At 42.8% G+C, this 14,493-nt stretch overlaps 1 protein-coding gene across 1 annotated transcript; it reads right to left on the bottom strand.

Annotated features, from left to right (window-relative positions):
- Positions 1 to 10,115: 10,115 nt before the first annotated feature.
- On the bottom strand, positions 10,116 to 12,631 carry LOC137297188 (citrate transporter CitP-like). The gene is made up of 2 exons (XM_067829202.1): positions 12,568 to 12,631; positions 10,116 to 12,208 (listed from the first exon to the last, which is right to left on the bottom strand). Exons 1-2 carry the CDS (start codon positions 12,629 to 12,631, stop codon positions 10,116 to 10,118), a joined length of 2,157 nt encoding a protein of 718 aa, XP_067685303.1.
- Between the last annotated feature and the right edge of the window lie 1,862 nt (positions 12,632 to 14,493).

Below are 14,493 nucleotides of genomic sequence, written 5' to 3' on the forward strand. Positions count from 1 at the left end.
TGGACATGACAGTGTTAAAAAAGTACACAGATTTCGTAGTTGACCAACGGGTTTTTTTCATTTTGAAACAATTGGCAAAATGGTGTTTTGTAAAAGTAAGGTTTAACAAGCTGGTTTCTGGAATCAAAGAAATAGGGGCATTCTAAAACTGCATGGTATTCATCACCGATAGAGGTAATACAAAGGGTACATAAACGCTATCGAATCTATACGAAACTCGTCGGGTAGACACTTTTATCTTGTAGACGACTGAGGCGCTCTACCTATAAGAAGTGTATTGTCAAATTCTTTACACTGTACGGCATCCCCTTTATACGTATAATCGATGTCATGTTAGTAGGTTTGACCAAAATACATTCAAGACACTGAGCAATAGGCTTCCGTCATTATTTACCAGCGCCGCCATTGCCAACTATGTACCTCTTCATAACATTCTCATAAAACTCTGATTATGTATATGGTACACATAACTGCAGCTATCAGAGTATTTTCGTACGCGGTGCACATTTATGTCCTAATATAATCAATGAGCTTTCTGGCAACGCTCCTATTATATTATGCGTGGGAAGTCTCTTGACCTTAACTCAATACATGCTGTAATAATTCCTAAACCACACTTTAACGGTAGAGTGAGTCCAACAGTGGTTGTTTCAATTCGTATAAATCATCAATGGATTCATCAATATTTACTGCATTTGGGCCATAAATAAACAACCTAAGTTTGTATTGTTACACAGGTTAAACACCATCACGTTCAAACTTTGAGATTGGACACAATTAGCTTCGTGTAATGCAGGGTATTAGTAAGGTTGTATACGTTGAAGGCTTTCAAGGATCAATAGATTTGCTTGAAAACGTTTTAGGTATGCTAGCAGACGACACACTTCATAATGTACTGTACCCGTATCGACTAACTTTGGACACCAGCTTTTATCGAAGGATATCTCACAACGAGGCTTCAGTCACGTGATATAGGTGTCGTCTGCGCTTGTCGTCTGTTGCCAGTTCGAGCAGACGACAACTGATCCCCCTCAGACAATAACCTCACCAGGAGATCTCTGTGCATATTGAGATCACTCGTGTAGGTTTGCTGGAATAGTATTAGTGTGTCATCGATGTGTACATGCATAACTTGGTATCGGAGATGAGAAAGACTCTCCTAATCCAAAGAGCAATCGGAATTCATTGGAGGAATTGAGCTTGCCCAGTGGGTATTGTTTCATTAAGCCATGACGTTTAGAATGGGTTCACGACCTCGCAAAGAGTGGGGTCGGTTCCCGGGTGGCGACACAAGGCTAGAAAACAATGTAACTCGGAGCAAAAACATTGCTGTCACTGTTCTAGCCCTCGATACAGACGCGCCAGAGGAGAAGGTCAGTAGGACTGGAGATGTAAATATGCCGGAACAAAAGCTTGTACAAGAGTTCCAGACTCGTAGAAAGTACCGTAGGATCAGAAAACCCTCCAGGGAAATCGCTAGAGACAAGACACTGCTTGAGCTGGGTCTCTTAGGGACCAAATACAGATTTGAGGGTGTGACGTCCCAGTCCACTGAGTCCGGTGGAATTGTTCGGAGAGGCGAGACGGGGAAGGACCGAGACGAGAGGGTTGCCTGTTCCTCCAGACTTTCTCTCCCTCCAATATCGCCACGGTCTGGAAAACTGGAAAACATCACTCCACCTCCTTCCGGATTTTCTTCACTTCTTGGGTGTGACTTTGGTTTCAAAAAGCAGGTTAGTGATACATTTTTGGGGATTGATAGTGGCCGACGGACACTATTTCCGTCTCAGATGGAGAAGGAGATAGAAGACCACGCCAAGCGACATATATACGCATGTCACAACCTAGGGAGTGTACGGAAAGGAAGCCGAGCTGCTCAGAGCGTTCTGGGACTCAAAGAGACAATGTCCCATGGGCTGGGAAACGAAAGTCCTACCAGGAGTTTGGAACATTTCGACAAATCAAAATCTTTAGAACGAAAGAAGCCTTCCGTAATAATTCATAAAACCTACCCGAGTTTGAGTCACGTGTTCTTGAAACCCACCGTGAATCCCGAGGATGGACTTCCGTTTGTAAACGGAAGTTCCCTGCTTAACGTCGAAGCTGAATTAGACTACTGATGTTTTTAAGGTGACTGTGTGTTCACATTGTTTTGTTACATAAAGTATATATATTTTTTAGACTTATCAGCTAGATAATCCAACCTACTACATTCCCAGTTATGTTTGGACAAGACACTTCAGGGACCTATCTGTTACTCGACATGGGGGTCACTTTGCAGCTATGTACAGTGCCTACAATAATGTGTTATTCAGCAATGTGTGATGTCGTCAGCGTTATACGTCGGTGATGGTGCCTGTGTTACTGTGTTTTTGGCGTTTCGAATACACCTGTGTTACATGTGGACAGAGCGGACTGTTAATAGAACTTATTGGGGTTAACAGATGCCTGCTGGACACGTGGTTAAAGAAGCTTTGTCTCCTGCCACAATGTTATCTGTCATTGTATATTCCTGGTAGACATTTGTTTAACACCCGAACACGTGTAATTAGGACCAGCTGGTATGATATGTCATATAAGGGTTACACCACTGGTCCCAATTATCCAAAATTTGTCAGGACGAAATGTTTTAAGAGGGTATTGTATCAGGGATATTTTCACCTTTGTTTTTCTCATCGTATATTGTGGTAGGATAAGTACACATTGACATTAAATTGAAAACTTATATCTTATGGAATGTATCATTTCAAGTTTAATAGGGCCTCTCAACCTCGCGCACCGTTACTTTCGGTACTCATGCAGCTGGTTCCCGGCTACCTTTGCGCAGGCCAACTTGAGATATGCCAGGGGCCCAGTTTACTTCCGGCACCAGATGTCCGGTTACGTGTACTTTCAAGAACCATTTCTGGTTCCTATTTGCGTGACCGTCAGAAAGCGTTCGTCATTTGTCACAGGAAGTACTAAGGTCGCCTGAAACCTGTGATGGTATGTTCTGTTCTCGATTCCTAACCTATGTTTCTATCTGTTGGTCTATGTTGTTTCATCAAAGTGGAAAGCCTCAGAGATTTCCATTACTGCGGGTTTTCCACCCAAGAAAAGATAACGCCACGCTGTATCTGAAACACTGTTCAAAGCGGACTTAAACCCAAATCGATTGCTTCAGTCCAAGTCTCAGAAAATCCATGAGTGAGAGTGAGTACAGTTTTACTCCGCTTTTAGCAATAGGAACACCATAAATGAGCTTCCCACGTTGTACCCATGTGGGGAATCGAACCTGGACCTTCGGCGTGATGAGTTAACAGTGTAACCGCTGGGCTACCCCACCGCCCCTAACACCGTACAAACAATCTCCGTTAACGATAACGATAACGTTACAACTGCTTGGCAGAACGAAATAATGCGGTGTACTATACTATGTCCCGTATTAAGCCGAGTACTCGTCCCGCAGATGCGTTTCGTGGCCGGGTTAAAATCACAGGTTCCTAATCCCGACATGGATGCTGTGTGAAGACCATTTCTGGTGTTATCCTGCCATGATATTGGAGTATTTATTTTAAGAATACTCTCACTCACTCTCTCACTCACTCACTCACTCACTCACTCACTCATCTTCCTAGAACAGAGATTTTTTAACGAAGGATAACAATATATGGATGAACAACTTCATTTTTGCTCTGAGAGGGAGATGCAGGTGTAGGTTCCAATACCGTTATCAAGCACGTTAGAACCTACACCAAAACGCCGCTCTCACAGAGATAAAGAAGTTATTCATTCATATAATGTTTCCTTCCTTACTGCGCCAACTTCGAAACGAAAAGTTACTTCTTTTGACATCGCACTCTGAGATATTCCAGATTTATTCATAGGTTTTGGCGGGACAATTAGACAGTCCCTTATTGCAAATAAACGGACTATGCGACAATACAGTTCTAAAGGTGGTCTTAATGATAGTGGGTATAATGTAAGAAATATTTAAATACTATTAGATGCATATGTTGGAGTAGAGCTCAAGGAGATCGTGTAGAACTCGTTATCCATTTTCCTGGGGCGCAAGACCACGGGTGTGGCTGATCATAGTGAAGCATGAGGTTTATGTAGTTTTGAAGATAGACATGTTGAAAACATATCGCCTTATGAATGGTTACTCAATGCCTTTGGTTCTTATGTGGGTGTAGGGTCGTTGAAATTTGTGGTCACATTCACTCAGGAAGAAGAGCAGTTCGTCAGAGTTGTCTCACCTGTCTCACTAACATTAACGCGTGACCTCTGACTCCTACTTGCACGAGTGTTACTGTTGCGACATATCTGACATTGCTGGTGACGGTTTATGGCAGTATGGCGTGCTGCAGGTGCAATTTCGTCAACCTGTATAGTCTCAAGGTAATTACTCACAGGTAGACATGGAAGCGATGACCTTTGGTAACCACACTTACACGATACAGTGAACAACGCAAATGATAAGATCTATTTTTTTCTATAATCACTAGTTACTTAACGCTGAGCTAGTTTTTTTTTTACGATAATGAGTAAAACAGCAGTATTTAGCGTCTCTCAGTGATTAAGGTATACCATTACCCGACGCATAGGACCATAAATTGTTTCTGACAATGGTTGCTAGGCAACTAATTAAGTTGCTGCATCTTTGAACGTAAGAACATCGAAAAGGTTTCAAACCTTGACGGCCTTGATAACTGCAATTTTCAATCTGGTCTGTTCCTCTTAAGGGTGATTAGACATGGCTGCTGAAGATCAGTTTGGACAGACAACCTTACAGTGAGTGAGCGAGTTCGGTTTTACGCCCTTTTTTAACAATATTCCAGCACACCACTTCGGGGGACACCAGGAATGGGCTTTGCACACTGTACCCATGTGGGGAATCGAACCCGGGTCTTCGGCGTGACGAGCGCACGCTATAACATCTAGCCTCCTCCACTGCACGACAACCTTATCAACACATGCAACAAACACATGATTTAAAAGATCCCTAAAAATGTTACATTCGTTTTGGTCTTTTCTGGACACTCAAAGGGAGGAACTATATATCGTTTTTCATGATGAAACCAAGAACGGCTTTAGTTCACCATTTAACTTGACGTTTCAACTTTTAATATCTGCAGGATGGGTTATGCATGTATTTAAGCTAAATGCACATTGAGACCAATTTGACAGTATATTTCTCATCAAAACTGAATTAGCTGTCGGTGAAGTATAATTAAAGCACTTTTCTGTACTGAATCCCCCTAATAAAGTATAGCTGAGATACTAATATTATCAAAACAATTTAAATGGATCAGCCAATAACAACGAAAACATATCAAGGTAGGTTCGTTTGGCATCAATGTGTCCTTGATGTGATGTTACTGTGATAACGTAGTTTTCTGCTCATGATATCAACCCCTGGTCTAATTACAGGGCGTTGTGATCATAATGAACTGCGTATACTGAAAGCCTGTCCTGAAAACAACATGAATTCAGCCTCCCTTGAAATCAAACCGTGTCAAACTTGCACCATGCACTTTAAAGGTTCCTTTAGAAAATAACAACAAAACACTATTTCAAGTCCACAAATAGTTACAATAAAATCCCTAGGACTAGCTACAACGTGTATGTACTGTGGTGTACGAGCATATGACATGTGTATAGTTTACAGAACACGCCCTGTAGTCTCTCGTGAAGTGGAGTGCTACTTAAACCCGCGTAGAGTGCTATATACTCCCCACCTGGTGAATATCAAGCCTGTTTCGGAGTGTTATACCGGCAGCTGAACTTGAATTCAACGACGTGGGCGCTCACGGTGGTGCGACTTCTGGGACAAGCAGGGCTGCTCTGCGCCTCTGGCAGGGACAAAAACCTACATATTATATTTCTGCTGCGTATTTCAATCAATCTTGCTAACATCACCTTGAGCCCGTGGCGCGATATATTGACCCAGAGGTTCGTATTTCAGGCCCCCTGGACGGCTCAGTTCGTCGCTTAAGTCACTGTGAATGCAAACACCAGGATTAGTTGATAATTGTTTTAAGCCTTTGCCATGGCGTTTACAGTGCTGAGTGATCATCTCAGGTGAGGGATTATAAATCGGAGCTGCTACTGCATGCCCCCTGTCATCCTCTTCCTCCCACTGCTACTACAACTGCTACCACCATTACGACTACTTCAACTCGAGACAACGCTTACTTTCTGAATAAATGTCTTTTTGATACTAACAAACAAACCCATTTAAACAGAAAAGTAGTCTGTCATTCAGACTCTGAAGCAAACAGAACTAAACAAGTCCACCCAAGTCTAGATTTCCACAGCTTCAGAAAATGAAGAAAGTTTCGGGGCTCCTTTTCATTTCATTTGAGCTTCTGTCACCACGAACCATTTTCAGTTACGTTCATTTGAGAGACTAGTTGTTAGTCTAACAGAAACGAAGCTGAGTCAGATGGACCATTTTAGAACCCGAGGGAATCTTGACTTGCTGCAGTAGGCTACTGATACTGAAATTGAAATTTGGAAACAATTTAATGCAAACTGAGAGGCATATAGAAAAACGTGAATATCAACAATACAGAATTTGGTCGCCATGAATAGCTGACTGTAACACAGTTCTATGAAATGATTGTTGTGGCTGTAACAACCATTCCTGTTCCACAACAAGTCCTGCTGTAAGCCTTCACTGATAAAACTTGACATTCTTCTCCACATTCTGCATCGAACTCGGAACATGTGCCGTTCCTCCTGGATTACGAGCGCCAGTACCTGTACATTTTGAGCAGGGGGGGTTTCTGGTTCGAACTTGAAGACCAAGAAGGTCCCTAAGATGATCAGTGGGATTCATATCGAGGCTCCTTGCAACCATGACAATGTTTCGATGGCGTTGTCCTTCAAAATGGCGATGACGCCTAGGGAACGGTGAGGTCTAGCGTTAACATGCAAAGGAATGGTTATCACATTGTGCGCGAGGATGGTACCAAGTACTTACTGTAGATAACGTTAACGACAGAGTGTCTCAAGTGCTGAAATGAGACTTTCAGACATAGGAGACGCAAGCTGAACCCGCACCAAAGGGTGCGGCTGTATGCGTGATCATCTCTTGGTGATTTGCCTCTTCATCCTCGAGAAAGGGCGTCAGTGACGCGTAGATGGTAGCGAGTATGCTCAGAACAAATTGTTTGGTGTGAGATGTGTCCTTTCCGTGATTTTCCCATTCTAAATTTCACGCCTGTTTTCCAAGTTCTATTCCATACTTTACACAAAAGTGTGATTGGACGTTTATATAGGAGCAAGAATACGATTCATACAGGACAAAATCGAGCTCATTTTCACTTGGGGCGGTCGTGTGGTCTACTGGTTGAAGCGTTTGCTCCTCACGACAAAGAACCGGGTTCGACTCCCACAGGGGTACAGTGTGTGAAGCCCATTTCTAGTGTCCCCGTGATATTGATGGAATATTGCTAAAAGCGGAGTAAAACCATTCTCTCTCATTCACTTATGTTGGAGCCTTTTGGGCCATTTGTTATTTTAACAAATATTTTAAGCCATTTCACGATAATCAGTTCCAATATCCAGGCATTTGAATTGAAAAGAAAAGTTAATTGTTTTACTTATCTTTTTTCATTCCACCTTTTTGTTGTGCAGAAAATCGTCTATATCATAATATGTCATTTAGAATGTTTCATTTTAAAAGAGTTGCTCCAAGAAGAGTACCGGCACTTGTTGGTTCAATCTGCAAGCTTATATATGGCAGCTGGACCAATGATGTATTTCAAGAGAAATTAAAAGTTAGTAGTTGAATTTTTAAAGATTCTACTTAAAATGGAATGATGCCAAATTGAAACTTCATGGTGTAAATGTTGTGAAATGACAATAATGTAAACAACTAGCAACACATGATACACTAAAGTATATTCCGAGGGATCTAATTATGTTAGCTAGTATCTTGAAATTTCAAGGACAAAACCTAATTTCCTTTATGTTCTTCCGTACATTATCAATCACCTAAAATTACCTTTCCCTGGCGACGTGGCTATTGTGATCAACATACCAATCACCAATTACAGGGTAATTTCTGTTCCATCGTTTCGTTCCTAGAAGAAAAAAACTCTGAAATTTCTTGTGGAGATGCAATGACTTGAATACTATTAGGCCGACCCTGATAATAATCCCTCTCGTGGTGCCCATGATATCAGCGCCTCAGCAGTGTGTCGGTGGCAGAAGACGAAGTATTTGATCTAGTACTCGTAGTAACAGATGCAAAAACGTTGCCAGGCAACGTATGCAGATATCGTAGTAACGGTGACAGTAGCATTAGCAGGAGTGATCTCTGAAAAGGTAATTAGTTTAATATAACAAGAAATTAATCTGAAAAGGGGCCCCGGTTTGATGGATGGTTCCAAATGTGTGCTTTCTTCATTAAAGGCTGTGTAATTACAGTAGGAGCCGGGTGGAGGGAAAACCATGTGGTTCGGGTACCATGTACCGAGACGCAAAATAATGGTAGCTAGCAGCAGTAGTAGTAGTGGTTGTAGCAGCAGGAGTAATTGTAGCAGTGAGTAATGGTGACAGAAGTAGTAGAATAATCCAGAATATCGGCAGTAGGAATAATAGCTAGCATCAGTAGAAGTGGTAGTAGCAGCAGTAGCAGCAGCAGTAGTAGTAATAGTAGTAGCAGCAGCAGCAGTATTAGTAGTAGTAGCAGCAGTAGTAGCATAGTAGCAGTAGTAGTTTAGTTTTACGCCGCTTTTAGCAATATCCCAGCAATATCCCAGCAATATCAAGACATGGACACCAGCCATGGGCTTCACACAGCAGTAGTAGCCGTTGTGGCAGTAGTAATAGAGAAGAAGAACTAGTGGTAACACAAGTTGTAACATACGTGATGGGGTTTAGTTTAAACGGCAGTTGTAGTATAGCCAAATATATATACAGTAGTTATTTAATGAGGATATTGTCGCCGCTAGCCACTACCTTCTACTGTAATATTACTGCCAATGAACTTTCTACCGGACGTCCTAGTGAAATGAGGGCAGCGGATTTGCCCAATGGTTAAACCGTTCGATCGTCACGCCGAAGACCCGGTTTCGATTCCCCACATGTGTACAACGTGTGAAGTTCATTTCGGATGTCCTCCAACGTGATATTACTGGAATATTGCTGATAGCGGCGAAGAAACCCATACTTACTCACCTAGCGAAATGAAGGTTAGGCCATTTTTATTAAGTCATCCACTATCAATCCATCACAACCTCGATCAGTTTCCGTGTGAATACATTATACACGTGTTCAGACTATTTCTGTCAGCAAAGTTTAAAATGTTTATTTCACCACTACCAACAAACATGTCAAAAAACATGTTTTTTATCAAGTTACGAATTCAAAATTCCGTTGAACGACTGTCCATGAATATATAAGATCCCGTCACAGACGCATTGTTCATAGCACAGAGCATATTTGCTTAGTCAAAGCACTGCTGTGAAATGTGTGTATGCAGCTGTGTCGGAGATTACAATCTGAGAGGTTCTACCCGGGGAGTCAATATAATAGTCACCACAGCCTGAAACAGTGTCAGCTGTAGTCCGATACGACTTAAAAAGCTTCATGCCTATCGGAGACTATCCGCACTTCTGTGACGGGCTATCGTACCATCATAAATACCACAGGCGGACTTGAGATAACATAAATTCTGCAAGGAACCGTATATACAAATGTTAGGGAGGCCTTCGCGTATTGAATGAATAAATGCGGAGAGTATTTTAAAATTCGTTCAAGGACATACGTGTTTTGTTTTAGTGTTGTGCTGGGTTATCTTGGAGTTAATCGTACTGAATTGTCTTAGTACCCGCTCGTTCATTCTATCCATACTCATAGTTGGGGAACAGTTAGCCCAATCGTACAAGTCGCCACAATTCTCTGTCCCTTGGCCACGCAGTACTGGATCAATGTGGGGTCGAACTCCGGTATGCCTTGACTGTGTTTCTGGGTTAACCAACACCTTACCCGTGCTCATGGGATTTACAAATTGGTAACCGGCTCAAAATAACATAGACAGATAGACCCACCTCAGACACTACTACAGCTAGACCCAGTTCAACTACTGCTACATCTTGTTACAGTGCAACTGATAGAGGCAGTCACAGTATCACCGTTACTACAGCTGGTCCCAGTACAACCACTACCACTGGTAGACCCAGTACAACCAGTACTACAACTAGACCTCCTACAACCACTACTACAGCTAGACCCAGTACACCCGCTACTACAGCTAGACCCAGTACACCCGCTACTACAGCTAGACCCAGTACAACCACTACTACAGCTAGACCCAGTACAACCAGTACTACAGCTAGACTCAATACACCCGCTACTACAGCTAGACCCAGTTCTGCAGCCAGACTCAATACAGCCAGTACTACAACTAGACAGAGTACAACCAGTACAACAGCTAGACCCAGTACAACCAGTTCTACAGCTAGACCCAGCACAACCACTACTACAGCTAGACTCAATACAACCAGTACTACAGCTAGACCCAGCACAACCACTACTACAGCTAGACCCAGTACAACCACTACTACAGCTAGACAGAGTACAACCAGTACTACAGCTAGACCCAGTACAACCAGTACTACAGCTAGACCCAGCACAACCACTACTACAGCTAGACTCAATACAACCAGTACTACAGCTAGACCCAGTACAACCACTACTACAGCTAGACCCAGTACATCCAGTACTACAGCTAGACCCAGTACAACCAGTACTACAGCTAGACTCAATACAACCAGTACTACAGCTAGACTCAGCACAACCAGTACTACAGCTAGACCCAGTACAACCAGTACTACAGCTAGACCCAGTACAACCGCTACTACAGCTAGACTCAATACAACCAGTACTACAGCTAGACTCAATACAACCAGTACTACAGTTAGACCCAGTACAACCAGTACTACAGCTAGACCCAGTACAACCAGTACTACAGCTAGACTCAATACAACCAGTACTACAGCTAGACCCAGTACACCCGCTACTACAGCTAGACTCAATACAACCAGTACTACAGCTAGACCCAGTACAACCACTACTACAGCTAGACTCAATACAACCAGTACTACAGCTAGACTCAGTACACCCGCTACTACAGCTAGACTCAGTACACCCGCTACTACAGCTAGACTCAGCACAACCAGTACTACAGCTAGACCCAGTACAACCAGTACTACAGCTAGACTCAGTACACCCGCTACTACAGCTAGACTCAGTACACCCGCTACTACAGCTAGACTCAGCACAACCAGTACTACAGCTAGACCCAGTACAACCAGTACTACAGCTAGACTCAATACAACCAGTACTACAGCTAGACTCAATACAACCAGTACTACAGCTAGACTCAATACAACCAGTACTACAGCTAGACCCAGTACAACCAGTACTACAGCTAGACCCAGTACAACCACTACTACAGCTAGACCCAGTACAACCACTACTACAGCTAGACTCAATACAACCAGTATTACAGCTAGACTCAGCACAACCAGTACTACAGCTAGACCCAGTACAACCAGTACTACAGCTAGACCCAGTACAACCAGTACTACAGCTAGACCCAGTACAACCAGTACTACAGCTAGACCAAGTACAACCAGTACTACAGCTAGACTCAATACAACCAGTACTACAGCTAGACTCAATACAACCAGTACTACAGCTAGACTCAGCACAACCAGTACTACAGCTAGACCCAGTACAACCAGTACTACAGCTAGACCCAGTACAACCACTACTACAGCTAGACCCAGTACAACCAGTACTACAGCTAGACCCAGTACAACCAGTACTACAGCTAGACTCAATACAACCAGTACTACAGCTAGACTCAATACAACCAGTACTACAGCTAGACTCAGCACAACCAGTACTACAGCTAGACCCAGTACAACCAGTACTACAGCTAGACCCAGTACAACCAGTACTACAGCTAGACCCAGTACATCCAGTACTACAGCTAGACCCAGTACAACCAGTACTACAGCTAGACTCAATACAACCAGTACTACAGCTAGACCCAGTACAACCAGTACTACAGCTAGACCCAGTACAACCAGTACTACAGCTAGACCCAGTACATCCAGTACTACAGCTAGACCCAGTACAACCAGTACTACAGCTAGACCCAGTACACCCGCTACTACAGCTAGACCCAGTACAACCGCTGCTACAGCTAGACCAAGTACAACCAGTACTACAGCTAGACTCAATAGAACCAGTACTACAGCTAGATCCAATACAACCACTACTACAACTGGTTAAAGTACATCCACTACAATGGCAATTTAGTGTACAGCCGATACCAGTATTACAATTAATCATAGTACAAATCACTACTTTACCTAATCCCACTGCTTCTGTAACCTTGACTTGGAATCAATCACCGTGTATAATAAGCATGTGGAGTTAACATAATATAAAGAACGTGAGCATTCATCATGTTGAACATTGCATATTTTATGGGAGCTTCGACTATCAACTTCTCTGAAACGTTTACCCCGGCAGTGTCTGATAAACTCAAGTTTCGATCACCTGACCGTGTCCGTACAACATGTAACGTGTAGCATTGCTGTTTCTTTACATTCCTCACCGACATTTCTCAAGTCATGGTATTGCTGAAATAAAATCCTAAGCGACACATTTTCACACATACGCACACACACACACATATTCAAGCCCCATACCAGAGACCATATCAGTATACGGTCTCTGCCCATACGCAATACAAGAGATACTTTGGTCCAAGAGCATTAGTCGGGGCTTCTCTCGGATGGTAGTTCAGGATGGTGGAAATCTACGCATAATATGGTAATCATCTGACAGAGAACACAGGGTAGCCAATGCTCCCGACGTGGAGACCCGCTCTGTCACTTACACGCAAAGGCAGTAGTCGGCGATTCTTAATCGTCGACGTAGTCGATGGTGAGTCGACAGCTTTGGCCGACACCTTAGTCTGTCGTACGGACCCTGAAGTAAATATATCCAAGAAAGCCCACGCAAGTCTAGAAAATGTGGCAAGTCTAGATTTCCTTAGCTTCAGGCTGAAAATGAAGAAAGTCTCAGGGCTCCATTTCATTATATTATTTTTTTTCACTATGAACGTTTTCGCAGTAAAATGTGTTCATTTCAGAGACTAGCTGTTAGTCTACCGACGTCCTAACTAGCGGCACAATCCGTCCGCCTCTACCGATGATATGGGCCCGTCCCTGACTGGTCTCCCTGGCTGACCATATCAGTCAGGTTATATATACCGGGCCATTACGCCACGGTGTGCATGGTCACTGACCCATGGACGTGTGCATACGTAAGATTCGCCTACACAGGGAGGTGTTAAATGACATCAATTGATAGTGTCCGGGATAATCTATACCATATATTCTCTCCCTGATAGGGTTGAGTATTAAGGGTCCTGACCGGATGGGGGTAATGATAAGAGGGGATAAGCTAATGTTTGTTGAGTACATTAAATAGACAAAGCGGATAGAATTTCGGTGCACTTTGGACACATAAGAAAATAACCCCAAAAGACCAACAAGAAACAAACGAACAAAAAACAAAACAAATAGATCCTTTGAATAAATGAGGTTTCTTTGTTTGTTTGTTTGTTTGGGTTTTGTTTTGTTCTTTTGTTTTTTGTTGTTGCTGTTTTGTTTTAAACTTATTACAATGATTTAGTCTGTGACACATGGAATCTCTTTGTTATTTTTTTCATCCAGGTTCCATGGCGGTGATCTGTAAGTAACCGAATCTGGACCAGATGATCTAGTGACGAATACCAGCTGCATCGACCAACTTGAATGTGATATGGAGACTTGCAGCATGCGAGTCAGCAAGCCTAACTCTGATCCCTAGACCTGCACACGTCTCTAAGACAAAAAATAATAGCTTAATGGATTATTTCTAACAAAATAATAATATATGACAGTCTGGTGTCCTCAGATTTGCCTCTTCAGGATACAATCACAATACATCCATGGGTTCTACATTCAGTACACCCTGAGAGCAAGACTATCTGATCATGTAACACTCCTCAAAGTTAAACTCAGTGACCAATAACCCCAGTCGTATAGCCCCGCAGATTGTTGCTGAGTGCGGCGTTAAACAACATGGACAGTTGTACCCAGGTAGAATTAAAACTCTTATGCATCGGATACATTGATGCAAGTATCACCTTTGTGGATGTATGAATCATTTAGACAGAAGATACTTACATCCACGAAGATGATTCAAATCAGCTACCGTTAAGGAATTTTACACCGTGGCACTAACACGTACGCATCGATGTAGTGAGTGAGTGAGTTTAGTTTTACGCCACACTGAGCATTATTCCAGCTTTATGGCGGCAATCTGTAAATAATCGAACCTGGACCAGACAATCCAGCGACCAACTACATGAGCACCGATCTGGGCAATTGGGAACCTGACCACCTGATCCTGTTAGTCACCTCATACGACAAG

This window comes from Haliotis asinina, chromosome 9 (assembly GCF_037392515.1).
Source record: "Haliotis asinina isolate JCU_RB_2024 chromosome 9, JCU_Hal_asi_v2, whole genome shotgun sequence".
Lineage (NCBI taxonomy): Eukaryota > Metazoa > Mollusca > Gastropoda > Lepetellida > Haliotidae > Haliotis > Haliotis asinina.